The sequence below is a fragment of the Ascaphus truei genome (assembly GCF_040206685.1).
Source record: "Ascaphus truei isolate aAscTru1 chromosome 3 unlocalized genomic scaffold, aAscTru1.hap1 SUPER_3_unloc_12, whole genome shotgun sequence".
Taxonomy (NCBI): domain Eukaryota; kingdom Metazoa; phylum Chordata; class Amphibia; order Anura; family Ascaphidae; genus Ascaphus; species Ascaphus truei.
In genome coordinates, this window is record NW_027453824.1 from 185,084 (window position 1) to 212,774 (window position 27,691).

The 27,691-nt window shown below is 48.1% G+C and overlaps 1 protein-coding gene across 6 annotated transcripts in view; it reads right to left on the reverse strand.

Annotated features, from left to right (window-relative positions):
• PKNOX1 (PBX/knotted 1 homeobox 1) overlaps positions 1 to 27,691 on the reverse strand; it is a 236,018-nt gene that overhangs the window by 178,550 nt on the left and 29,777 nt on the right. For 4 of the 6 annotated variants that reach the window (XR_012790040.1, XM_075580548.1, XM_075580545.1 and 1 more), the window contains exon 2: positions 14,327 to 14,443. The exons of 1 other annotated variant lie outside the window; for it this stretch is intronic. Coding sequence is in view for 4 of the 5 variants with exons in the window: in XM_075580548.1 (XP_075436663.1) it covers positions 14,327 to 14,377 (51 nt within the window). In the remaining variant the exon portion in view is untranslated. Of the gene's footprint in view, positions 1 to 14,326; positions 14,444 to 23,819; positions 23,933 to 27,691 lie in introns of all 6 variants that reach the window. One more of the 6 variants, XM_075580546.1, reaches the window with a different exon arrangement.

Here is a 27,691-nt window from a genome sequence, read left to right on the forward strand (position 1 = left end):
TCGCAGAGAGTTGATATTTGGCCAATATGTGGAGTCACTGTAGGCATTAAAAACTGGCAAATTTCGACCCACTGAGCCCACCAGAATGGAACTTATTAATATGTGTAGATATTAAAGTATATATGTGGTATTTTGGATCTGCTCTGGAAATGCAGACCATCTGCTAGGCTAATAGGTCATGAAGGGCAGCCGGCTGATTGAGCCTGAGCACCGTGATCAAAAATTAACTGCCTGATTGTTTACATCAAGTACTGATCAACAGATCAAGTACTAATCAACAGATCCTGCCACTCTAATTGTTACCTGAGGGTGGAGAATCATCAAACTGGAGTGGTTTGTAAGTGTTATGTCTACACCTACAAACAATGCAGATACTTCATTTGGTAAACTTGTCGTCGCCCCTGATCTAATTATGGGGCTACCCATAGAGTCCCAGTACACATGGGCTAATATGCTGGGGGGCATGGGTTAATCTGTGTCTCCACGTTAGGGATTGGATACAGATAATTGTTCACCAATAGTCTGTATTCAATGTTAAGAATAGGGTTACACAGGTATATAAACTGTGTCAACCCTACCGTTTTTAGTTCTTCTTCTGATACCATCTTGAATGTCACCAGATTGCTGGAGAATTGCTAGCTGATACTTCTCCATTCTCCAACCCTAAGTGTTACCTTCTTGTCTGTTAATTGTACTATATTTAAGGAATAAATTATATTTTATTATATCTAAGCCTCGTTCAATTCAACCCAGATATTTGGTGTTCATTATATCTTGTCATAAGCTACCGTAACAAGCTCTATAATTAACTGGTGGCAGCGGTGGGATTGAACTGAACCTGTATTACAGTGTACTGTAATTACCCTGTAATATAGTGGGAACTCGAAGAGAATTGCGAGTTCCTGGGTCTAAAGATATTGAACACACAGTAGTGCAACAGTTAACACAAGTTGTAACACCACCTCACTGCTGCAACCGTGAACCATGAGCGAGGCTGAAGGCTCATCCAACATGAGGACCCGAGCTCAGCTGAAGGACCAGTGCCGTGAATATGGACTGCCCTATGAGAACCAGGAGGTCACAGACATGGTTGACGCAATCAGTGACTATGAAGTCCGGCTTGCAGAGCCTCAGGATACGGCTCAGCTTGCCCTTATACAGCCACCCGGAGATCAGGGAAGGAACCCAGTGCCGGGGCGGCAGAATCCCGAAGGGGGAACGAGTGCACTTCCCGGGAGCAGTGCAACAGGAGGGGTACTGGTTGCTGCGGCTACCAGTCCGTTCACCCCTGAAATGTTGGCACTGATTACTGCGTGGGGAGACAGAGGGACACCGAAGGAGCGGCTGCAGTTTATCACTATGGCAGTGAACAGACCCGCTTATTGCCCCCCTGTCCAACCCAACAAAGATGAACTCAAACTGGACCAGCACAGTCTCACCAAGTTCGTGGAAGGTACTGATCAGATTGACAGTTTTCTAAAAAACTTTGAGACACAGTGTCGGCGGTACAAAGTGCTTCCCCAGCATAGGGTTTCACGTTTGGACCCCTTACTGTCCGGCTTGGCTAAGCAGACGATGATGGCGCTTCCAGATGAGTATGCTGATGACTATGACCACCTGAAAGAACTGTTATTGTTTCAGTACGGTTTTACCCCTGAAGCCTACCGGGGTAAATTCCGGCAGGAAGAGAGGCAGCCCCAGGAGTCCTATGTCACCTACGTGACCCGCATGGCTTTGTACGGGTTACGCTGGGTGGAGGGCTATGAGGCACGGACTTACCAACGCCTGCTGGACCGCATCTTTCAGGAGCAGCTCATGCAGCAGTGCCCGCCGGCGGTGAGGGCTTGGGTGTACGACAAGAAGCCCAAGACTTACCAGTAGGCGGTGAGGCTTGCAGACGACTATGTGGCCAGCCGAGCCCTGATGACCGCCAAAACAGTAGCCAAGGCGGCGGTGGCGGCACCGGCCAGAAAGTCTGCCAATACCCCCCAATGGACTCAGAGGCCGCCTGCGGGCAGCAGTCCACCGAAGGCGGGGGAGCTCCGGCACGAGCGCCGGTGCTACAACTGCAACCGCCCATGTCACATCAGACCAGATTGCCCGGAACCCCTGCGTTCCGGCAGACCCCATCAGGGGCAACGCACCCCAGCTGCGAAGCCGGTAGCCCGCGTGCGGGTGACTTCCACCACAGACTCCGGACCGGTCATGGAACCAACTCCCAGCGAGACGTCCCATGCAGCACCTGTCCCGGTTTCATCGGTGCCTACAGCCAGGAGCGGAGGACATCTCAGCGTGGACCTGCAGCAGACGGACGGCTGGAGCAGACATCTCACCCCGGTCACAGTCGGTGACCGGCAAGCAGTCGGCTTGCTGGATTCAGGAGCTGCAGTGACCCTGGTCCGCCCTGATATGGTCCGGCCAGAGGAATTGATCCCAGGCCCTGGGATACAGATCACTGTGGCCGACGGAGAGCCACGTTTCCTGCAAGTGGCCAGAATCTTTTTGGATTGGGGGGAGGGCCAGGGTGTGCGGGAGGTGGGGGTTTTACCTGGTTTGGATGCCGATGTTCTTCTTGGCAACGATCTGGGACCGATGACCTGCACCTACGACCGAGTGCCCAAACCCGCTGCAGTGGCGGCGGTTACCCAGAGCCAGACAGCGGCAATGTCGGCGGCGCAAGTCCCCCAGCCTTTGGGACCAACGTTAGCGGAGGGCGCAGAGGAGCCCGGGGAGGTAAGCCAGGATCAATTGCAACCACAGACTGACTTACTGTTTCCCCTCACCCTTCCCAATTCTCCGGACAATGACATGACTGGGGGGTGGCCAGAATTAGGAGCCCAGTTTAGGGAGGCAGTGAAGACAGACCCTACCCTGGCCGGCGTGAGACTTCGGGCGTCCGAATCTCAGGCAGGGGAAGGCACTGAGCACTGCCTATGGTATAAGGGACTCCTGTATAGAGAAGAAGGGAACCCGGGGATAGAGGAGGGATTGACCGGTAAGCGACAGCTAGTAGTGCCCCAGGGGTACCGACAGCAATTGTTACGGGTAGCTCACTCTATTCCGTTAGCGGGACATCAGGGGGTCAACAGAACGCGAGCCCGGTTATTACAGCGTTACTACAGGCCGGGGGCATCTCGAGATGTGGGCAATTTCTGCCGCTCTTGTGATGCCTGCCAGCGAGTGGGTAAGGCGGGCGACCGTGTGAAGGCACCCCTGAAACCCCTACCGATAATAGGGGAACCCTTCCAGAAAGTAGCGATGGATCTTGTAGGACCCTTATGATTCCTAGCAGGGAAGCGCTACATCCTCACGGTGGTGGATTTTGCCACCCGGTACCCTGAGGCGGTAGCGCTTGGCACCATAGATGCCAAGACAGTGGCAGCAGCTTTGCTGAACATTTTTTCTAGGGTAGGTTTCCCTAGTGAGGTCCAAACCGACCAGGGGTCGCAGTTCATGAGTGAACTGTTGTTACATTGTCTCTGGGATGCATGCGGTGTACAGCACCGGCGCACTACCCCTTACCATCCCCAGACAAACGGATTATGTGAGAGGTTTAACGGTACCCTGAAGCAGATGCTTCGGACCTTTATAGAGGCGGAGGGGAAGGACTGGGAGATTCACCTGCAGCACTTGCTGTTTGCATACCGAGAGGTACCGCAAGAATCTACAGGCTTTTCCCCCTTCGAGCTACTATATGGCCGCAGGGTACATGGACCTCTGGACCTATTCCGTGAGGGATGGGAAGGGGAGGCTACTGCTACTGATGAATTAGTGATCCAGTATGTAGTAGATCTCCGAGACCGGTTAGAGATGCTCATCTGGGTGGCCCAGGACCACCTCAGGGCCGCTCAGACCAGGCAGAAGCAATGGTATGACCGGAATGCCCGTAGCAGAGAATTCATCCTAGGACAGCAGGTGCTTGTTCTCAAACCCACTCGGGAGAACAAGTTGATGGCTGCCTGGTCGGGGCCGTACTCGGTTATTCGAAAGGTGAATGAGTACAACTACGTTGTACAGGTAGAGCCTGAGAGGCATAAGACATATCATGTTAATATGTTGAAAGAATACAGAGCACCGAGTATGGGAGCAGTAATGGCCATTTGTAGCCCACTGCTGGAGGATCCGGCGAGCAATGCTTTGCCTGATCTCCTAGGGGCGGCTAGGCAGGGACACACTGTGGAACAGGTGGAGATAGGGGCACAGTTAAGTGCTAGGCAGAAGGGAGAAGCCAGGGACATGCTAGCTAAGTATAGGGCCCTCTTCACTGACATGCTAGGGACCACACATCTCACCAAACACCCAGTACACACAGGGGACCTGCAGCCTCTGCATAAGCACGCTTATAGAGTGTCAGCAGAGGTCAAGACCAGTATGGAGAGGAAGATAGAGGAGATGCTGACCCTAGGGGTAATTACTCCGTCCCAGAGTCCTTGGGCAAGCCCGGTAGTTCTACTGTAGTCCCTAAGAAGGACAAGACCACCCGGTTTTGTGTGGACTACCGCTTGCTCAACGCTGGGACGGTGTCAGATGCCTACCCCATGCCCCGCATGGATGAGTTACTGGATGAACTCGCGGGGGCAAAGTATCTGACCACTATGGATTTGAGCAAAGGCTATTGGCAAATCCCACTGACCCTGGAGGCTAGGGAGAAGTCAGCATTCATCACTCCAAGTTTGTGGCTTCTATGAGTTTTTGGTGATGCCATTTGGGATGAAGAATGCCCCGGCTACCTTCCAACGCCTGGTCAATAGGTTACTGGAAGGGATGCAGAGCTATGCCAGGGCTTACTTAGATGACATTGCTGTCTTTAGTAATTACTGGGGCTCCCATTTAGGACATGTAGCTGCGGTGCTAGATAGGATCAGGGAGGCTGGGCTTACCTTGAAACCCACTAAGTGTATGGTAGGGATGGCAGAGGTCCTGTACTTAGGGCACAGGGTGGGTGGAGGGCACCTCAAACCAGAGCCAGCCAAGGTAGAAGCCATAGTTCAGTGGCCTGTTCCAAAAACCAAGAAACAGGCCATGGCATTTTTGGGCACCGCAGGGTACTATAGGAAATTTGTCCCACAGTACAGCGCCGTGGCCAAACCCCTGACTGATTTGACTAAGAAGCAACTGCCTGTGCTTATTACCTGGACTCCTGCCTGTGAAACTGCTTTCCAGGCACTGAAAACTGCGCTTGCTGGGGCCCCCATACTGGCTGCCCCAGACTATACCAAACATTTCCTCATACAGACTGATGCCTCGGACTATGGCATTGGGGCTGTGTTAAGCCAAGTGGGGGACGACAGTAGAGAGCACCCTGTGGTGTACCTCAGCGGAAAAGTACTCCCCAGAGAGGTGGCCTATGCCACCATTGAGAAAGAGTGCTTGGCCATTGTGTGGGCACTCAAAAAACTCCAGCCCTATGTGTATGGAAGGGCTTTCACAGTCCTCACAGACTACAACCCCCTGAGTTGGCTGCAGAGGGCATCAGGGGAGAATGCCAAGTTGCTAAGGTGGAGCTTGGCCTTGCAAGAGTTTGAATTTACTATTCAGCACAAAAAGGGTAGTGAAAACAGCAATGCTGATGGACTTTCACATCAGGATTATCCCTCTGAGACTAAGTTCATTAATGGTGCCAGCAGTGCCCAACTCCCCGTTAGGGCCAGTGGGCCACAGGTCACCCATTATGAAGGGGATGTGTAGAGGGAGAGGGGGTTGGCCCGGTATTAAAGGGGTTGCACCCCATATGGCCACCCCCTGACCTCACCAGCGAGGCAAGGGGTTAACTGGACTGCGGTCCAGGAATGTGGGTTACACCTTGTCATGTAAGGAAAATGTATGTTCCCCTGTTCCCATTTTTATTATAATCCTGTATTTTTTTTTTATTACTTAAGTTTTTATTGAGCATTTTCAAACATACAAAATAAGGTAAACACAACATATTACACAAAAGAAAAGGGGGTACAGTAATACAAATAAACTGGCTGTGGAACAATAGAGAGGAGGGAGAACGGGGGAGGGGGAAGGGGTAGCATTTGTACCAATATCGCACTGTATTCGACAAATGTAGAATGCCATTTGTAATATTCTCCTTAATTACAACGCATGATGAGTTATTGGAAGCAGCTTCCCAGATGTCTGTCCAGGTATCGAGATCTATACAGACGTTAAGATCCTTTTCCCAGGATACCATATAGTTATCGGGGGTTTGGTTGTTCTTGGTAGAGGATAAACTGTGCATAATCCTGTATTTTAAAGATGTTTTAAAGTGCATTTCTGTATCTCCAGTTCTGGAGGTTGCAGAGAGTTGATATTTGGCCAATATGTGGAGTCACTGTAGGCATTAAAAACTGGCAAATTTCGACCCACTGAGTCCAAAAGAATGGAACTTATTAATATGTGTAGATATTAAAGTATATATGTGGTATTTTGGACCTGCTCTGGAAATGCAGACCATCTGCTAGACTAATAGGTAATGAAGGTGTCAGGAATCGGTGTTCTCCACGCTCTACTCACACAGAGCACTCCCTCCCCGCAGGGAGCCCCTGGACACACAAAACAATCCTGCCTTACCGGCCTCCACGGCTCCCTGCCCCTGCCGCGGGATCACTCCCCTCGGCGATTCCTCTGTACAGCGCCGCGCGCGTCCACGCCCTCCTGTGCGCACACCTGCACCATCCACCGGCTCGGTTCACGCGCGTACACGAGTTACGGAGCACGCTCAGTCTGCACACTCTTCTTCCCGTCCCCCGGACCTCAGGCTCCACCCCCGCACACCACACGAGCATACTCAGGTTACCAACAAGACTCACCTGGCCTGTTATGCCTGCACCAATCTGCAGTGTCTCCCTGTAGCTCTTCCTGTCCCGCCTCCGTTCCTAATTGGACCTTCCTGCTTTATCTAGCTCCTCTCTGCTCTCAGTCTTTGCTCGACATAGTCTCTGCATGGAAGTACTTCTGGATTCTCTCAGTGTTTTCACAGGTTTTGACGCGGCTTGTACGACTACCCCTCTGGCTCTCGATCTCGGCACTCCTTGGACAACGCTCACTCTGGTAACCCCTTGAACACGGCTTGGACTACGACCTATCTCCACTCTCCACTCCCTGACATCGGCAAGGCATTCATCACTCTATCTCTACAACCGGTACCGGCAAGTATTGTCTACCTTACTACACCTGGCCTGGCAACACTTTATACCACACTCCTGACACTCTCCCTTTGCTGCGGGTGCGTGTATTACCACTTCCCCCTTCAGCTCAGGGGACGGGTCTGGTCTGCGTAACATTATGTCGAGCCCACAAGACGCAGACCAGACCGAACTTCAACAGTTTCTCTCCAATCTGCTTCAACAAAACCAGGCCATGGCGGATCAAATTGTGGCCCTTACACGCCAGGTCGCAGTACTCTCAGATCGAATACCGACCGCGACCTCGCCAGATGTAAGCCCCCACTCCGCAAGCGCAGTTAGCAGCTCAGATGTAAGGATTCCTCCCCCCAAGCCTTATGCAGGTGAACCGCAAGATTGTAGGGGTTTCCTAAACCAGTGTGAGGTGCAGTTTGAAATGGCCCCCCATCTCTACAATACTGATCGCAAGAAGGTAGCCTAAATTTATAACATCCTCACTGGCAGCGCCCTGGCTTGGGCTTCCCCGGTTTGGGAGCGACGTTCTGACCTTAGCCAAGATTACCCGGCATTTAAAGCCGAGTTCCAACGAGTATTCGATTCCCCCGCTCGTCAGGAGATGGCATCTGTTTCTCTCCTCCAGATCACTCAGGGACGGCGGATGGTGACACAGTATGCTGTGGAATTCCGGACTCTAGCAGCCGAGACTAACTGGGGACAAGAGGCTCTCGTCTCCGTGTTCTGGCAAGGCCTGGCAGATCCCATCTAGGACGAACTCTCTCGCCAATCCAGGCCGGATCAACTGGAGGTCCTGATTGATTTGGCCGTCCGAGTGAATCAACGCATTCAGGTACGCCGCTCAGAGCGTCAGCGCACTCGCTTCCATAACTTTCAAGTTCCGTTCTCCAGTACTCTCACCAGCACTCCTGCTCCCCCAAGTGCAACCACACCTCTTCGTCCTGCACTGGAGTTGCCAAAGCCAATGAAATTGGGGGTACACGCATCCGCACACCGATACGGCAGTTCCGCCACGCCGGGGGATTGTGTTTCTACTGCGGATCTATGGAACATCTGGTTCGGGAGTGTCCACTGTGTCCGGGAAACGGGAACACCCAGTGAGTACAGAGGGGCTCTCTCTGGGTGTAATGTCTCAACGTCCCCTTCATAAAAATGAACTCCCTAAGAAACTTACATTTCCAGTCTTCCTTTCAGGCGATAAGTTCAAGACTTCTACCGCCGCTTTCATTGACTCAGGAGCGGAGGAAACTTCGTGGATCTTGAATTCGCCAGGGTAAACCCCATACCACTCGTGAGAAAGAAGGTTCCCATCGCACTCGTCGGTATCGATGGACGTCCTCTTACCCCGGCCCACATCTCCTTAGAGACGGCTCCCTTGCTTCTGTCTTCACATCTGCACAAGGAGACCTTAGTTCTCGATGCCATTCACGCTCCTGGGATACCCATCACCCTTGGTCTTCCTTGGCTACAGCTTAACAATTCTCTCATTGACTGGACTTCCTCTGCTCCCATTTCCTGGAGGCCGAGGTCAGACGAGACTCATCAACTGCTGGCCAATACCTCTGTTCCCGAAGTTATTCTACCTTCCGTTTATCATCAATTCCGGGACGTTTTCAATAAGGTACAGTCAGACCTCTTGCCGCCACACAGGACTTACGATTGTCCGATCGATCTGGTTCCTGGTTACTCCCTACCCAAGTCCAACCCCCTACCCCTTGTCGTTACCAGAATCTCACGCTATGGATGAATATATCCAGGAGAATCTCAAGAAAGGCTTTAGTCGTCACTCCAATACCCCAGCAGGGGGTGGGTTTTTCTTCGTCAAGAAAAAGGCCGGGTCGTTTAGGCTTTGCATTAACTACAGGGGTTTAAACCAGATAACTATTAAAAATCGTTACCCCCTTCCCCTTATTACCGAACTGTTCGATAAATTACAGGGGGCCAAGATTTTTTCCAAGTTGGATCTGCGTGGTGCCTATAACCTGGTGCGCATCAGGAAGGGGGATGAATGGAAGACGGAATTCAACACGCGTAGTGGACACTACGAATATCTGGTAATGCCTTTCGGCTTATGTAATGCTCCTGCTGTCTTCCAGGATTTCATCAACGACATCTTTCGTAAGGTACTCAATATTTTTGTTATTGTATACTTGGATGATATCCTGATTTTTTCCAAAGATCTCCAGGACCATATACGCCACACCTCTTACGTCCTTTCCCGTCTCTGGGAACACCATTTGTACGCCAAACGGGAGAAGTGCACCTTTCATCAGACCTCTACTCCGTTCCTGGGGTACATCATTTCCGATGAGAGGTTTATGATGGACTCCGGTAAACTTCAAGCAGTCACTGAATGGCCAAGACCCAACTCTCTCAAGGCCATACAACGTTTTTTAGGCTTCGCTAATTATTATCGTAAGTTTATACGGAGTTTTTCCACCATTGTGGCACCCCTTACTGCGCTCACCAAAAAAGGAGCTGATCCTTCTGCTTGGTCATCCGAGGCCATCTCCGCCATCGAGACACTCAAGGAAGCCTTTATATCTGCACCTATTCTCCGTCATCCCGACATTGAACTTCCCTTCGTCCTGGAGGTCGACGCTTCTGATTGCGGCGCTGGTGCCGTTCTTTCCCAGAGACCCACGCCCCAAGATAAGTTACATCCCTGTGCATATTTTTCCAAGAAATTATCGTCTGCCGAGAGGAACTATGACGTGGGTAACAGGGAACTTCTGGCCGTGAAGATGGCTCTTCAAGAGTGGAGACACCTGTTGGAGGGGTCAAAAGAGCCGTTTACTATTCTCACGGACCACAAGAATCTTCTTTACATAGAGAACGCTCGACGCCTTGGTCCACGACAGGCTTGTTGGGCCCTTTTTTTTCCCCGATTCGATTTTCACCTTTCCTATATCCCCGGGACCAAGAACGTTAAGGCAGACGCACTCTCCCGAATACATTCTTCTGAAGAGAGGCCAGAGGAATCTTTGGAGACTATCCTTCCGCATGAGAGGATTATAGCCACATCTTCCTTTAAGAATCTTGACAAGATTTTGCATTCCCAGAGACGCATTCCCAAGGACTTGGTCGTTCCCGACAACAAACTCTTTGTACCTGCCAAATTTGTTCCAGAGGTCCTGTCTTGGGGTCACTCCTCTAAATCTGCAGGTCATCCAGGTTTTAAGAAGACTACTGATCTCATTCGTCGGAATTTCTAGTGGCCAAGGATGTCTCAAGATATTCTGGAATTTACCCGCGCCTGTCCCACGTGCGCTCAAAGCAAGACTCTCCGTCAAAAGCCTCAGGGTTTTCTGTTACCCCTTCCAGTTCCCGACCGCCTCTGGTCCCACATTTCGATGGACTTCATCGTGGAGTTGCCCAGGTCCATAGGAATGAACACTATCTTGATGGTCGTGGACAGGTTCTCAAAGATGTCCCATTTCATTCCACTTAAAGGATTACCCACCTCCCCCGCCCTTGCTGATATCTTTACGGAGCAGATTTTCCGGATTCATGGGATCCCTTCGTCCATTGTTTCTGACAGAGGTTCCCAGTTCATATCCAAATTTTGGAGAGCTTTCACGAAGAGATTGGGCATCTCTTCTTCTTTCTCTTCCGCCTATCATCCTCAGTCCAATGGACAAACGGAGAGAATCAATCAATCCCTGGAGAAGTACCTGAGATGTTTCATATCCGATTTCCAGGATGATTGGGCTCAACTCCTCTCTTGGGCAGAGTATGCCGTCAATTCTGCCAAAAACGAGTCCACCCGGGAGTCGCCCTTATTTATAAATTATGGGTTCCACCCTCCCTGTCTTCCCATCCCCAACATTCCTTCTGGAGTACCAGCCATAGATGAACGCATTTCTTCCCTCCAAACCGCATGGTCCAGGATTCAGTCTACCCTTCTCAACTCCTCCCGCAGGTCGAAACTACAGGCCGATCGTCGTCGTCGTTCGGTGCCCAGTTTCAAACCAGGGGATTTGGTATGGCTCTCCTCTAAGAATATCCACCTCAAGGTACCATCTCCTAAACTGGCACCTAAGTTCCTGGGTCCCTTCCCTATTTGTGAACAAATCAATCCCGTGGCATTCCGGCTCCAACTACCACCCAGTATGAAGATTCCCAATGTCTTTCATGTGTCCCTCTTAAAACAATTTATCTCCAGTCACTTCTTTCCGGATCAGACTCGTAAACCGGATCCCATTACTGTACAAAATAACGAGGAATACGAGGTTCACTCTCTTTTGGATTCTCGCCTATCCAGGTGTCAGCTCCAGTTCTTGGTGCAGTGGAAGGGCTTTGGCCCTGAAGAGAGATCCTGGGTACCTTCAAAGGACATTCATGCCCCGGCCCTTCTTAAGTCCTTCAGGAAAAAGTTTCCAGAGAAACCGTTCTTGGACCGTCCTGAGGCCGTTCCTGAAGAGGGGGGTACTGTCAGGAATCGGCGTTCTCCACGCTCCTCACACAGAGCACTCCCTCCCCGCAGGGAGCCCCTGGACACACAAAACAATCCTGCCTTACCGGCCTCCACAGCTCCCCGCCCCTGCGGGATCACTCCCCTCGGCGATTCCTCTGTACAGCGCCGCGCGCGCCCACGCCCTCCTGCGCGCACACCTGCACCATCCACCGGCTCGGTTCACGCGCGTACACGAGTTACGGAGCACGCTCAGTCTGCACACTCTTATTCCCGTCCCCCGGACCTCAGGCTCCGCCCCCGCACACTGCACGAGCATACTCAGGTTACCAACAAGACTCACCTGGCCTGTTATGCCTGCACCAATCTGCAGTGTCTCCCTGTAGCTCTTCCTGTCCCACCTCCGTTCCTAATTGGACCTTCCTGCTTTATCTAGCTCCTCTCTGCTCTCAGTCTTTGCTCGACATAGTCTCTGTATGGAAGTACTTCTGGATTCTCTCAGTGTTTTCACAGGTTCTGACGCGGCTTGTACGACTACCCCCTCTCGCTTTCGATCTCGGCTCTCCTTGGACAACGCTCACTCTGGTAACCCCTTGAACACGGCTTGGACTACGACCTATCTCCACTCTCCACTCCCTGACCTCGGCAAGGCATTCATCACTCTATCTCTACAACCGGTACCGGCAAGTATTGTCTACCTTACTACACCTGGCCTGGCAACACTTTATACCACTCTCCGGACACGCTCCCTTTGCTGTGGGTGCGTGTATTACCACTTCCCCCTTCAGCTCAGGGGACGGGTCTGGTCTGCGGCCAGCACCGGCGTAACAGAAGGGCAGCCGGCTGATTGAGCCTAAGCACTGTGATCAAAAATTAACTGCCTGATTGTTTACATCAAGTACTGATCAACAGATCAAGTACTAATCAACAGATCCTGCCACTCTAATTGTTACCTGAGGGTAACAATAGAGTCCCAGTACACATGGGCTAATTTGCTGGGGGGCATGGGTTAATCTGTGTCTCCACGTTAGGGATTGGATACAGATAATTGTTCACCAATAGTCTGTATTCAATGTTAAGAATAGGGTTACACAGGTATATAAACTGTGTCAACCCTACAGTTTTTAGTTCTTCTTCTGATACCATCTTGAATGTCACCGGATTGCTGGAGAATTGCTATTGGATACTTCTCCATTCCCCAACCCTAAGTAAGTGTTACCTTCTTGTCTGTTAATTGTACTATATTGCTGTGTTCACCTTATTTAAGGAATAAATTATATTTTATTATATCTAAGCCTCGTTCAGTTCAACCCAGATATTTGGTGTTCATTATATCTTGTCATAAGCTACCGTGACAGGCTATACTGGTGAAATCTGGGATAGGATATCCTGGTGATATCTGGGATAGGATATCCTGGTGACATCTGGGATAGGATATCCTGGTGATATCTGGGATAGGTTATACTGGTGATATCTGGGATAGGATATCCTGGTGATATCTGGGATAGGATATACTGGTGATATCTGGGATAGGATATCCTGGTGATATCTGGGATAGGATATCCTAGTGATATCTGGGATAGGATATACTGGTGATATCTGGGATAGGATATACTGGTGATATCTGGGATAGGTTATACTGGTGATATCTGGGATAGGATATACTGGTGATATCTGGGATAGGAGGTTATACTGGTGATATCTGGGATAGGATATACTGGTGATATCTGGGATAGGATATACTGGTGATATCTGGGATAGGTGGTTATCCTGGTGATATCTGGGATAGGAATATCCTGGTGATATCTGGGATAGGATATCCTGGTGATATCTGCAATAGGTTATACTGGTGATATCTGGGATAGGATATACTGGTGATATCTGGGATAGGATATCCTGGTGATATCTGGGATAGGATATACTGGTGATATCTGGTATAGGATATCCTGGTGATATCTGGGATAGGTTATACTGGTGATATCTGGGATAGGATATCCTGGTGATATCTGGGATAGGATATCCTGGTGATATCTGGGATAGGTTATCCTGGTGATATCTGGGATAGGTTATACTGGTGATATCTGGGATAGGATATCCTGGTGATATCTGGGATAGGTTATACTGGTGATATCTGGGATAGGTTATACTGGTGATATCTGGGATAGGTTATACTGGTGATATCTGGGATAGGATATACTAGTGATATCTGGGATAGGTTATACTGGTGATATCTGGGATAGGATATCCTGGTGATATCTGGGATAGGATATACTGGTGATATCTGGGATAGGTTATACTGGTGATATCTGGGATAGGATATCCTGGTGATATCTGGGATAGGATATCCTGGTGATATCTGGGATAGGATATACTGGTGATATCTGGGATAGGATATCCTGGTGATATCTGGGATAGGATATACTGGTGATATCTGGGATAGGATATACTGGTGATATCTGGGATAGGAGATTATACTGGTGATATCTGGGATAGGATATCCTGGTGATATCTGGGATAGGATATCCTGGTGATATCTGGGATAGGTTATACTGGTGATATCTGGGATAGGTTATACTGGTGATATCTGGGATAGGATATCCTGGTGATTTCTGGGATAGGTTATACTGGTGATATCTGGGATAGGTTATACTGGTGATATCTGGGATAGGATATCCTGGTGATTTCTGGGATAGGATATACTGGTGATATCTGGGATAGGTTACACTGGTGATATGTGGGGGGAAGTGGTTGCCGTCACATTGTATGTTTGTAAGAGAGGAGGTACCTGCTGTTCCTCTGAGTAACTCTCCATTGTTAGATGCTCTGCAGACATCATGTTGAGATTGTGCACTGCACTCTCACATCATTATGGCACATGGAGGAGGCAGGACGGTGCGATGCTCTGCAGGTGACATAATAACATAGTATTACATGGAGGAGGCAGGGCGGTGCGATGCTCTGCAGTGACATAATAACATAGTATTACATGGAGGAGGAGGCAGGGCGGTGCGATGCTCTGCAGGTGACATAATAACATTGTATTACATGGAGGCGGCAGGGCGGTGCGATGCTCTGCGGGTGACATAATAACATATTTTAGTATTACATGGAGGAGGCAGGGCGGTGCGATGCTCTGCGGGTGACATAATAACATTTTAGTATTACATGGAGGAGGCAGGGCGGTGTGATGCTCTGCGGGTGACATAATAACATATTTTAGTATTACATGGAGGAGGCAGGGCGGTGTGATGCTCTGCGGGTGACATAATAACATATTTTAGTATTACATGGAGGAGGCAGGGTGGTGCGATGCTCTGCGGGTGACATAATAACATAGTATTACATGGAGGCGGCAGGGCGGTGCGATGCTCTGCAGGTGACATAATAACATAGTATTACATGGAGGCGGCAGGGCGGTGCGATGCTCTGCAGGTGACATAATAACATAGTATTACATGGAGGAGGCAGGACGATGTGATGCTCTGCGGGTGACATAATACCATTTTAGTATTACATGGAGGAGGCAGGGCGGTGTGATGCTCTGCGGGTGACATAATAACATATTTTAGTATTATATGGAGGAGGCAGGGCGGTGCTATGCTCTGCGGGTGACATAATAACATATTTTAGTATTACATGGAGGAGGCAGGGCGGTGCGATGCTCTGCGGGTGACATAATAACATATTTTAGTATTACATGGAGGAGGCAGGGCGGTGCGATGCTCTGCGGGTGACATAATAACATATTTTAGTATTACATGGAGGAGGCAGGGCGGTGCGATGCTCTGCGGGTGACATAATAACATATTTTAGTATTACATGGAGGAGGCAGGACGATGTGATGCTCTGCGGGTGACATAATAACATATTTTAGTATTACATGGAGGAGGCAGGGCGGTGCGATGCTCTGCGGGTGACATAATAACATGTTTTAGTATTACATGGAGGAGGCAGGGCGGTGCGATGCTCTGCGGGTGACATAATAACATATTTTAGTATTACATGGAGGAGGCAGGACGGTGCGATGCTCTGCGGGTGACATAATAACATATTTTAGTATTACATGGAGGAGGCAGGGCGGTGCGATGCTCTGCGGGTGACATAATAACATTGTATTACATGGAGGCGGCAGGGCGGTGCGATGCTCTGCGGGTGACATAATAACATATTTTAGTATTACATGGAGGAGGCAGGGCGGTGCGATGCTCTGCGGGTGACATAATAACATATTTTAGTATTACATGGAGGAGGCAGGGCGGTGCAATGCTCTGCAGGTGACATAATAACATAGTATTACATGGAGGAGGCAGGGCGGTGCGATGCTCTGCGGGTGACATAATAACATATTTTAGTATTACATGGAGGAGGCAGGGCGGTGCGATGCTCTGCGGGTGACATAATAACATAGTATTACATGGAGGAGGCAGGGCGGTGCAATGCTCTGCGGGTGACATAATAACATATTTTAGTATTACATGGAGGAGGTAGGGCGGTGTGATGCTCTGCGGGTGACATAATAACATATTTTAGTATTACATGGAGGAGGCAGGGCGGTGCGATGCTCTGCGGGTGACATAATAACATATTTTAGTATTACATGGAGGAGGCAGGGCGATGCGATGCTCTGCGGGTGACATAATAACATAGTATTACATGGAGGAGGCAGGGCGATGCGATGCTCTGCGGGTGACATAATAACATAGTATTACATGGAGGAGGCAGGGTGGTGCGATGCTCTGCTGGTGACATAATAACATATTTTAGTATTACATGGAGGAGGCAGGGCGGTGCGATGCTCTGCGGGTGACATAATAACATATTTTAGTATTACATGGAGGAGGCAGGGCGGTGCGATGCTCTGCGGGTGACATAATAACATATTTTAGTATTACATGGAGGAGGCAGGGCGGTGTGATGCTCTGCGGGTGACATAATAACATAGTATTACATGGAGGAGGCAGGGCGGTGCAATGCTCTGCGGGTGACATAATAACATATTTTAGTATTACATGGAGGAGGCAGGGCGGTGTGATGCTCTGCGGGTGACATAATAACATAGTATTACATGGAGGCGGCAGGGCGGTGCGATGCTCTGCGGGTGACATAATAACATAGTATTACATGGAGGAGGCAGGGCGGTGTGATGCTCTGCGGGTGACATAATAACATATTTTAGTATTACATGGAGGAGACAGGGCGGTGTGATGCTCTGCGGGTGACATAATAACATTGTATTACATGGAGGCGGCAGGGCGGTGCGATGCTCTGCAGGTGACATAATAACATGTTTTAGTATTACATGGAGGAGGCAGGGCGGTGCGATACTCTGCGGGTGACATAATAACATGTTTTAGTATTACATGGAGGAGGCAGGGCGGTGCGATGCTCTGCGGGTGACATAATAACATGTTTTAGTATTACATGGAGGAGGCAGGGCGGTGTGATGCTCTGCGGGTGACATAATAACCTATTTTAGTATTACATGGAGGAGGCAGGGCGGTGCGATGCTCTGCGGGTGACATAATAACATGTTTTAGTATTACATGGAGGAGGCAGGGCGGTGCGATGCTCTGCTGGTGACATAATAACATGTTTTAGTATTACATGGAGGAGGCAGGGCGGTGCGATGCTCTGCTGGTGACATAATAACATGTTTTAGTATTACATGGAGGAGGCAGGGCGGTGCGATGCTCTGCGGGTGACATAATAACATATTTTAGTATTACATGGAGGAGGCAGGGCGATGCGATGCTCTGCGGGTGACATAATAACATTTTAGTATTACATGGAGGAGGCAGGGCGGTGCGATGCTCTGCGGGTGACATAATAACATATTTTAGTATTATATGGAGGAGGCAGGGCGGTGCGATGCTCTGCGGGTGACATAATAACATAGTATTAGGCTGCGGCCAGGATGGGAGAGCGCTCGAGCGTTGTGACTTCAGGCGTTGGGCATTTCCTGGCCAGTCAGTTGCACGCTCGAGGGGGCGTGTCGGGGGGCGCGACCATGACGTCACGGAGCTGGTTCGCCCTCATTGGGCAAACTACTCAAGTGACGCTTCAGCGAGCAGCCAAGTCAAATTCACAAGTGAGGTGGAAGTCTCTCAGAAGGAGGTTCACAATCTCCGCATAGAACTGGATGCCTCACACAAGGAGGTCAACAGTATCTGACAGAGGTGGACTTATAGCAGAATGAGGTTCACAATCTCCGCATAGAACTGAATGCCTCACACAAGGAGGTCAACAGTATCTGACAGAGGTGGACTTATAGCAGAATGAGGTTCACAATCTCCGCATAGAACTGGATGCCTCACACAAGGAGGTCAACAGTATCTGACAGAGGTGGACTTATAGCAGAATGAGGTTCACAATCTCCGCATAGAACTGAATGCCTCACACAAGGAGGTCAACAGTATCTGACAGAGGTGGACTTATAGCAGAATGAGGTTCATACTCTCCACATACCACTGGATGCCTCACACAAGGAGGTCAACAGTATCTGACAGAGGTGGACTTATAGCAGAATGAGGTTCATACTCTCCACATACCACTGGATGCCTCACACAAGGAGGTCAACAGTATCTGACAGAGGTGGACTTATAGCAGAATGAGGTTCATACTCTCCACATACCACTGGATGCCTCACACAAGGAGGTCAACAGTATCTGACAGAGGTGGACTTATAGCAGAATGAGGTTCATACTCTCCACATACCACTGGATGCCTCACACAAGGAGGTCAACAGTATCTGACAGAGGTGGACTTATAGCAGAATGAGGTTCATACTCTCCACATACCACTGGATGCCTCACACAAGGAGGTCAACAGTATCTGACAGAGGTGGACTTATAGGAGAATGAGGTTCATACTCTCCACATACCACTGGATGCCTCACACAAGGAGGTCAACAGTATCTGACAGAGGTGGACTTATAGCAGAATGAGGTTCATACTCTCCACATACCACTGGATGCCTCACACAAGGAGGTCAACAGTATCTGACAGAGGTGGACTTATAGCAGAATGAGGTTCATACTCTCCACATACCACTGGATGCCTCACACAAGGAGGTCAACAGTATCTGACAGAGGTGGACTTATAGCAGAATGAGGTTCATACTCTCCACATACCACTGGATGCCTCACACAAGGAGGTCAACAGTATCTGACAGAGGTGGACTTATAGCAGAATGAGGTTCATACTCTCCACATACCACTGGATGCCTCACACAAGGAGGTCAACAGTATCTGACAGAGGTGGACTTATAGCAGAATGAGGTTCATACTCTCCACATACCACTGGATGCCTCACACAAGGAGGTCAACAGTATCTGACAGAGGTGAACTTATAGCAGAATGAGGTTCATACTCTCCGCATACCACTGGATGCCTCACACCAAGAGATCAGCAGTTGCCGCACAGAACTGAAAGTCTCTAAAAAGGAACGTCACAGACTCGCTGAGGAGCTGAACATCTCTCAAAGAACTATCCTCAGACTTGGTATGGATCTTAAAGTCTCTCAGAAGGAGCTTCACACCCTCAACCAAGAAATAGAAGTCTCACGCCAAGAGACCGGGAGTCTCAACTCAGAAGTGCGTAAGTGGAATGGGGACTATGAAGAGGCCCTGAATATTATAGAGACTGTGAAAAGAGAAAATACAAGGCTGAAAGAAGAACATTCTGATTTGACAGACCACGTCAATGAAAAGAATGAAAAGCTGCACGAGCTTGAAAAAATAAAGAAACTATTGGAAGATGAAAAGTTTGAAGCAGAGCACAGACTGCAGAATCAACTGCAATGTCTGCGTGCGCACCTCCAGAATGCCGAGGAGAAGCAGCGATCTCTGCAGGAAGAAAATCTGCAGGCTGCTAAAGAATTACAAGTGCTGCAGGAACGTCTGATTACCCAGTGTGTCCCCGCAAAGCAGCATGAGAAACTGAAGGCTACCCTGACCATCACCAAAGCATCGCTAGAGGCCAAGCTTACTGTGACTCGGCACAGGAGGGAGCACAAGAAGGTCCAAAAACTGAGACAAATAGCTGCGGCCCGAACAAAGAAATTCACAGAGCTTCACAATATAATGAAAGATATGTGGATGCAAACTCAGAGAAAGCACAGGGAAGAGATAAAAACCTTGAGAGGAGAATTGCAGGATGCACTCAAGAAACAGAGTGAGGCTCTGCGGACCAGTAAAGTACAGGTGTCTCCAATGCAGAAAAAGGTATTGGCCCTGCCCAAGCGTCGGTATCCCTCAGCGACTACATGAAGACAAGTGTACAGTGAGGAGCTGGGGACTCCACTCAACTGAAAAACAAGAGGGCAAAGTTTGAACCACCTGAGCAAGCACTAGCTAAACCTTCAGCTGCCCAACAGGCAACAAACAAAGGTACGAGTGCAGAATCAAAACCAGAAGAATCTTTATCTGATGAAGCTGAAAAGATAGGACGTTCTCTGGAAATGGATGTGGAATCACAACTCAATTCCAAAAAAGCTAAATTTGCAACTACATTGAGTGGAAAAAGTTAGCCGACGGATGCTTTGCAAGAACTGAGCAAGGGTTTCAAGGAATGGACACTTAGGGCTAAATTGGAGTCCATAGGAAAAGTCCTCCTCGAGCAACTGAGGAATGCTGACCTCAAGCACCTTCGGGAGGAGACATTAATAACCTGGAAAAAGGGCTTCAATCTACCTGAGACTGAGTGGTCTCTTCCTCCATCCACCCTCATTCGAGCCACAGAGAGATCTCAAGTGAAAGTAGAAGGATGGGCTTTGGCCATGGTAAGCCCGAGCTTCCCACAAACAAAAGCCTGTTCCCAGAAATAGGAAGAGGATTCCTGAGCACACAATTGGGGCTGACCCAGGAAGGACAGACCATGGATTCCCTAGTCCACAACTGGGCTGACCTGGGGAACAAAAGATGTCTTGAGCTGCAGAGGGACTGAAGGCTGACAGCAAGACAAAGGGGACAAGACCTATATACCTGGAAGCAGACATTGTCATAGCACACAAGGGTGCGGACTCAGGAGAGCAGAGAGGCCTTCCCCTACAGCTACAAGAAACAGATAAGACGTTTTTATGGGACGTATGTATGTATGTATGTATGTATATTATATATAAAAACAAAAGAAGAGAAGCGCCAGCTCCATAGCATAATACTGTAAAATCAGGAAACTTTATTCAAACATGGAGTAGTCATCAGGACCTATACTCACATGGTGGTTAAAAAAACACAATTGTTTGAGACAATCTGTAATTGCAGGTAGACAGCGGTATGACAGATGGACAGGTAGCCCAGGATAATAGGTCAAATGCACCAGGTATTAGGGATGGTATAAAGTCATGGATCAGTCTCATAGTCACCAAGATACCTCTCAATAAAGCCAATCCCAGCTGCACCGCAGCGCTGCTCCCAATAGCTGTATAGTACACTTAGCGATATGCCCCTGCTACAGAAGCTTCCTCCTCGGTCAGGCTCTCCACGAGGCGTCCAAACAGCCTGCACTAGGATCAGCCAGCCGCAGGTAATGGCGGCACCACGAACGATAAGAACAGCATTGAAGTGTGGTATTTCCTGGTGTTTGCGTCTCAGACCTCAGTCCTGGGCAGACCCCGCCTGTCGTCCATGCGTCATGTAGTCACGCAGTGACTTTATCAATCTTTCACATCGTTGTGTAGGAATTTTGGCCCACTCTTCTTTACAAGGTTGCTTCAGTTCATTGAGGTTTGCAGGCATTTGTTTATGCATAGCTCTCTTTTTTGTTTCAAAGTTTTTTATTAGGCATTTATAACATTTACAGCTTTTTGAATATTTGTCAACATTTTGGCCTAATACAATTTTTCTGGTTTTTGTCTGAGGTGGGGGAGAAAGTCCCAACATTCCCCTGACCTTCAGAGTTCTGTCGGGGAAGTGCGGGTTAAGAAACAGAAAAGGGGAGAGAGAGATAGAGGGGGGGGGGGGTAGGGGGTGAGGGGGGGTTGAGATAGGGGAGGGGGGAGGGATTGGCTCCCTGTTCTTGGCTGCCTTAATTTGGATCTTTGTTTATTATTACTATGGGGCATTTTGGCGTTGGGGGAGCATATACGTTAGCCATGAGTCCCAGGTATTGTTGAAAGAGGTGGTGGACCTTTTCAGGAAGGCTGATAGTCTTTCCATGTCCATCACCTCTTGCACCCTTTTTTTGACTGTCTGTTTGGAGGGGGGATGCATAGCTCTCTTAAGGTCCCGCCACAGCATTTCAATCGGGTTGAGGTCTGGACTTTGACTGGGCCATTGCAACACCTTGATTCTTTTCTTTTTCAGCCATTCTGTTGTAGATTTACTGGTGTGCTTGGGATCATTGTCCTGTTGCATGACCAAGCTTTAGCTGTCAGACAGAAGGCCTCACATTTGACTCTAGAATACTTTGGTATACAGAGGAGTTATGGTCGACTCAATGACTGCAAGGTTCCCAGGTCCTGTGGCTGCAAAACCAGCCCAAATCATCACCCCTCCACCACCGTGCTTGACAGTTGTTATGAGGTGTTTGTGCTGATATGCGGTGTTTGGTTTTCGCCAAACGTGGCGCTGTGCATTATGGCCAAAAATCTCCACTTTGGTCTCGTCTGTCCAAAGGACATTGTTCCAGAAGTCTTGTGGTTTGTCCAGAAGCAACTTTGCAAACCTAAGCCGTGCTGCCATGTTCTTTTTAGAGAGGAGAGGCTTTCTACTGGCAACCCTTCCAAACAAACCATACTTGTTCAGTCTTTTTCTAATTGTACTGTCATGAACTTTAACATTTAACATGCTAACGGAGGCCTGTAGCGTCTGACATGTAACTCATGGTTTTTTTGCAATTTCACTGAGCATTGCACGGTCCGACCTTGGGGGGAATTTGCTGGGAAGTCCACTCCTGGTAAGATTGGCAACTGCCTTGAATGTTTTCCACTTTTGAATAATCTTTCTCACTGTAGAATGAAGGACTTTAAATTGTTTGGAAATGGCCTTATAACCCTTCCCAGATTGATGGGCAGCAACAATTGCTTCTCTAAGATCATTGCTGATGTCTTTCCTCCTTGGCGTTGTGTTAACACCTGAATGCTCCAGACCAGCAAACTGCTAAAACTTCGGTTTTTATAGAGGTGGTCACACTTGCTGATGATCAATTAATCAATCAAGGGCATTTGATTAGCACCACGTGTCTGCTACTTAGCATCATAATTCTTATGGAAGCAGTAAGAGTGTACTTAGTTTTTCACACATAGCTTCTCCATTTTGGCTTTATTTTTTTTAAATAAATCATGACACAGTGTGTAATATTTCGTGTTGTTTTTCATCTGAGGTTGTATTTACCTAATTTTAAGACCTGCTAAGGAACAGATGATTGTTATTATGTCCTGATATGTAAAACCATAGAATTCAAAGAGGGTGTACTTTCTTTTTCACACCACTGTATATATTTGGGGCTGGAAGTGAAGTAGGCTTTTCTTTTGCTTATTTTGAATGTTTTTGCTGTGTTAAAGGGACAGGCGCAATAAAGCCTAATTTTAGTTTCACTTTAAACAGTCTCCATTGCATACCTCTGCACACGTCTCTTACAACCCCATTCTCTGTAACTCTGCCTTCAATCATTAGAAATGTATATACCCCCATTCTCTGTAACACTGCATTCAATCATGAGAAGTGTATTGTAAGGGAGTGAAGGAGTTAACTACCTTTGCAAGGATCAGGAGACTACACTGGTGTCAGGTTTCCTGCAGGTGGTGTGTGAAACTCCTGATAAAACAGGTTTAAAATGCAGGTAGTGAGCACCTGTCAGAGTCCCTGTTGGAGTCTCTGTTAGAGGAACACAAATAACGGAGCTCCAGCCTGCAGGGATCCAGGCTTGTTCACCAGAGGGATTTGCCTGGGAACAGTGGGGATCCTAAAGCCGCATATAACAGAGAAGCCTGCACAGAGATAGAGCAAAAAAGACTTCCTGGGAGCAGTAGGACTTCAATGTCTGCATCTTAAGTGTGCCTGGAGAAACCGGATTTACCGGACCAACACTACGATAGGACTTTATATATTGTTCCCTGGTATTGTTTTATATGTTTTGGAACTAGGAACTGGCCTAGTCAGAGAATTAGGGCCTGTCCTGTTTAGTCAGTCTCCAAAAAGAAGTAGGTGTTTGTTTTATGTTTTGCCTTAAAGGGGCAGTAGCCCCAATATTTTGTTGTAGGTGTGGAGCAAATAAAAGCACTAACATTTTTGGTTTACCCTGAAATGTAACCGCTGCCACCATGTGTGGACTCTTAACTGACCTCGCCTACAGGCTGCACCGTCGCCTGTATGTACCCCCATTCTCTGTAACTCTGCCTTCAATCATCAGAAGTGTGTATATTCTGTGGCAGGAATTTATCAGAAAAAGAGGACTCTGCAGTGACATGAAAAGTCAATTTTATTATGATAAAAATTAGGGTCCATTTTATTACAGATACAAATCTAAAACACAGCTATGATAATGTGGGAAAAATGAATGCACCGGCTGTTCCTGCTTCAGCAGGAAGTGCCAGCAACCTGTACTCTAAAGAGAGGCCGGAGCGAGAGACCTTTAATCTAAAGAGAGGCCAGAGACATTTAATCTAAAGAGAGGCCAGAGACATTTAATCTAAAGAGAGGCCGAACCCAGAGACCTTTAATCTACAGAGAGGCCGGAGCAGTGGCCTTTAATCTAAAGAGAGGCTGGAGCAGGGGCCTTTAATCTAAAGAGAGGCCAGAGCTAGAGACCAATAATCTAAAGAGAGGCCAGTGCCCTATAATCTAAAGCGAGGCCGGAGCCAGCAATACAGGTATAGAACAGTTATTAATTGGAAAGCAGTAATAATAGTTCAAGCACTCACTGACTGATAAAATAAATCTAAGAAGGTAAATGCCAAATCAAAAAAGTATTTAATATCTACACAAGTTAAATACACGGAGTGATGTGACCCATACACGATAATCTAAAATACACAATGTAAACATAGGTAGTACAAAAAACGGTGATATGGAATGAAAAAGCAAAAATAGGAAAAAAGCACGGGGGGTGCAAAAAATGGGGATAAACAGGGGGGCAACATTTCGGGGATAAACCCCTTCCTCAGGCACGTTCCCTCAAGTCCCCAAGGGGACACCGAGGTACTTCCCTTGCCCCAATGCACCAATAAACACAAGACAGCACCCCAAGTTTGCACTTGTTGTTATAAGTTTCACATCTACCGACTATCTATGTAGGTTAGTTAATACCTATTATTGATAGATATATATTTACATATCTTTATAGATCTTGCTCCGTTTTTCTTAACATTATATGTTCTTTTCTCTTTCTACCTTGTTCGTGTTTGAACAAATGTGGTATTTTAAATAATGTGTTTTATGTTTGTTACCCACCTCCACCCGCTAGATGGCAGTATACACACTCTATGATCCGAGAGGATATTCCTCTATGGTATTCTAACTGAGATTTTTGGCGCCAAAATTAGAGTGACGTCACTTCCGGGTGGACTAGGGAGGTATACTATATCAATGTACATGTTTGTGAGGTAGGAGGAACTCGTTGACAAAGTGCTGATGCGCGAAACGAGTCCGAGCTGCACATATATTTTCCTCTGATGTCGCTGGATCAATAAAGGATATTTTTATTTATATAAGGTTCGTAGCCCCCTCTCACTTGTTTTCTTAGTGCTCCGCTTTTTCCTCGTCTGGATTCTGCTGCCTTTGTAATTATTTAGGAGGAATTGGGTCCTTCTTTTTGTTCCTTGAGTTTGCACCCTGCAATTTGCGTTTGATTAGCAGTATACTATTTGAGTGCTATCATTAGTCTTTTTCAGTTATTAATTGGACATACTGATAACAGTACTGAAAGAAAACATGATAGTATTCCTATGTAAAACAGGGCCTGGATAAACATAGTTAAATATTTATTCAACCTGTTCGGCCGGGTCGCTCATCTTCTTCGTTAGGAAGGATGGTTCGCTTCACCCTTGTGTGGCCTACCAAGCCCTGAACCGAATGACAGTGAGAAATAGATAACTCCTGCCGTTAACACCAGAGCTCCTGAAACGACTTCGTCTAGCCAAAGAATTCTCAAAGTTGGATGTTAGAGTGGCATGCAATACATCGGGGACGAGTGGGGGACGGATCTCGGCATTCTGAATACCTCAGTATGCAATGCCCCAGACCCATCTCAGCATTTCATGAACAATGTGTTACGAGACCTCCGGGGTCAGTTTGTTGTCACCTCCCTTTATTATATCAGCATCTTTTCAGAGAACATGTCCAAACTGTATTGGAATAGCTCAGACAGCATAACCTCTATACGAAACTCAAGAAATGCCGATTTCAATACAACACTCCAGTTTCTGGGCTTTGTACTTTCCCCCGAAGGTTTACAAAGCTGTGCAAGAATGGCCTTTCCCGACAGACGGTAAAGGCATTTAACGTGTTCCAGGACTCATCAATTCTTAGTGGTGCTTTATCCGACGGTTCTCCACAATGGTGGCTCCTGGTACTACTACTGCGAAAGGGTACTTTGTCTCAGCAAATTCATGTCTCTTTTGTACAATTTAAAGGCGCTTTCACCTCAGCGCTAGTCTGGGCACATCCAGACCCGACTTTACCATTCATCGTCCAAGGTAATGCATCCGACACAGCACTTGGGGTAATCCGGTCACAACATCAAGGACCTAAAATGTCACTGCATCCCTGTGCTTTTTACTCTCGCAAACTCAGCCCAACGGAAATAAACTATAGCATCGGACACAAGGAACTTGCGAACTAGCGATCAAATCCGTTCATGAAGAATGGTGGTACCTGCTAAAAGGAACACTTCATCCAGTTTTTACCAGTCACAAAAATGTAGAATATTTCTGAAAGTGCATCGTTTGAACCAAAGACAAGTCCCATGGGCACTGTATTCTATTTCATTTAATCGGCAAAGCAGATGCACTCAAGACAATAGGATAAAGAATTGTCCATGCCAGTCCCTGCCAGCATGGCCCTACAATATTCTGGAACCTACTAATCTGAGAAGCACATACAGCAGGAGACCAACACAGACCTCTATATACATTCATCAGTCTTTGGTAGCGCCATTTGAGGAGTGACAGGGCTGTTTGTTCTTTAAAAGGTATCCTCTATATCCTGCCTGGCAGTATCCAGTTGCAAGTCCTGAAATCCCACCATGACTCGTGACTGTCGGTCACCCAGGAATTGGGAAAACAAAAGGACCTCCTATTGCACCAGGTGGCCTAGACTTGGCCTTGATGTTGAAGACTATGTCCGGCCATGTGCGGCCTGTGCCTACAATGAACCGTGTGGTCTTTCAAAACCATTATGTCTCCCAAAGCAGCCATGGCATCCTATTTATAGGCACTTAATTGTGGAACTCACACTTTCTCAGGGTTTCAATACCATGTTGTTGGTCGTGGGTCAATTGACTAAAATGGCACTTCATACCGCCAACGGGAGTCCTGCAGCTAAGGAGACGGCGAATCTCTTCCTGGTTGTATAGGCTCCCTGAGGTGAGCTCCGATCAGAGGAGACCAGTTCACGTCCCAATTCTGGGAATGAAGACTCAGCTGTCACCTGCTTATCCCCAGTCCAAGGGACAAACAGAGAGCGTCAAAATAGACCGTAGAGCAGGGGTGGGGGTGGGCAATTATTTTGTCTGGAGGGACACTTCACAAGCTTTGGTAAGCTTTGCGGGCCACACACATACCCCCTCACACTGTGCCATTATATACCACCCGTAACAAGGCCTTAAACCCTGTCTAAAAGGGCTTCAAAAGAAAGCCTGTATTGGTCTGAGGAATCCAGCAGGGAGATGGTTAATTGCAGCTACAGATAATTAACCAGTCTAAACCTGGCTAATCAGACAGGTAGAAAAGCTCCTGCTTGAACTGCAGGGGAAATCTTTTGAACACAGATGGACTGTTTGCTGTCATGCGCTCAGGCAAACAGCTGAGAGAAATGACACCAAAGTGTCAGTGATGTGACAAGAGGGAACAATCGTCGGAGGGCACGGAAGTGGGCCACAATAAAGGTCGGGGCTCAGGGGCACAAAGCTTTAACCTGTCAGCACATCCGTCCTGGGTCCCTGCCCTCATTACTCACTGTGTTTCCAGAAAGAGACTCACAGAATATGGTCTTGAGC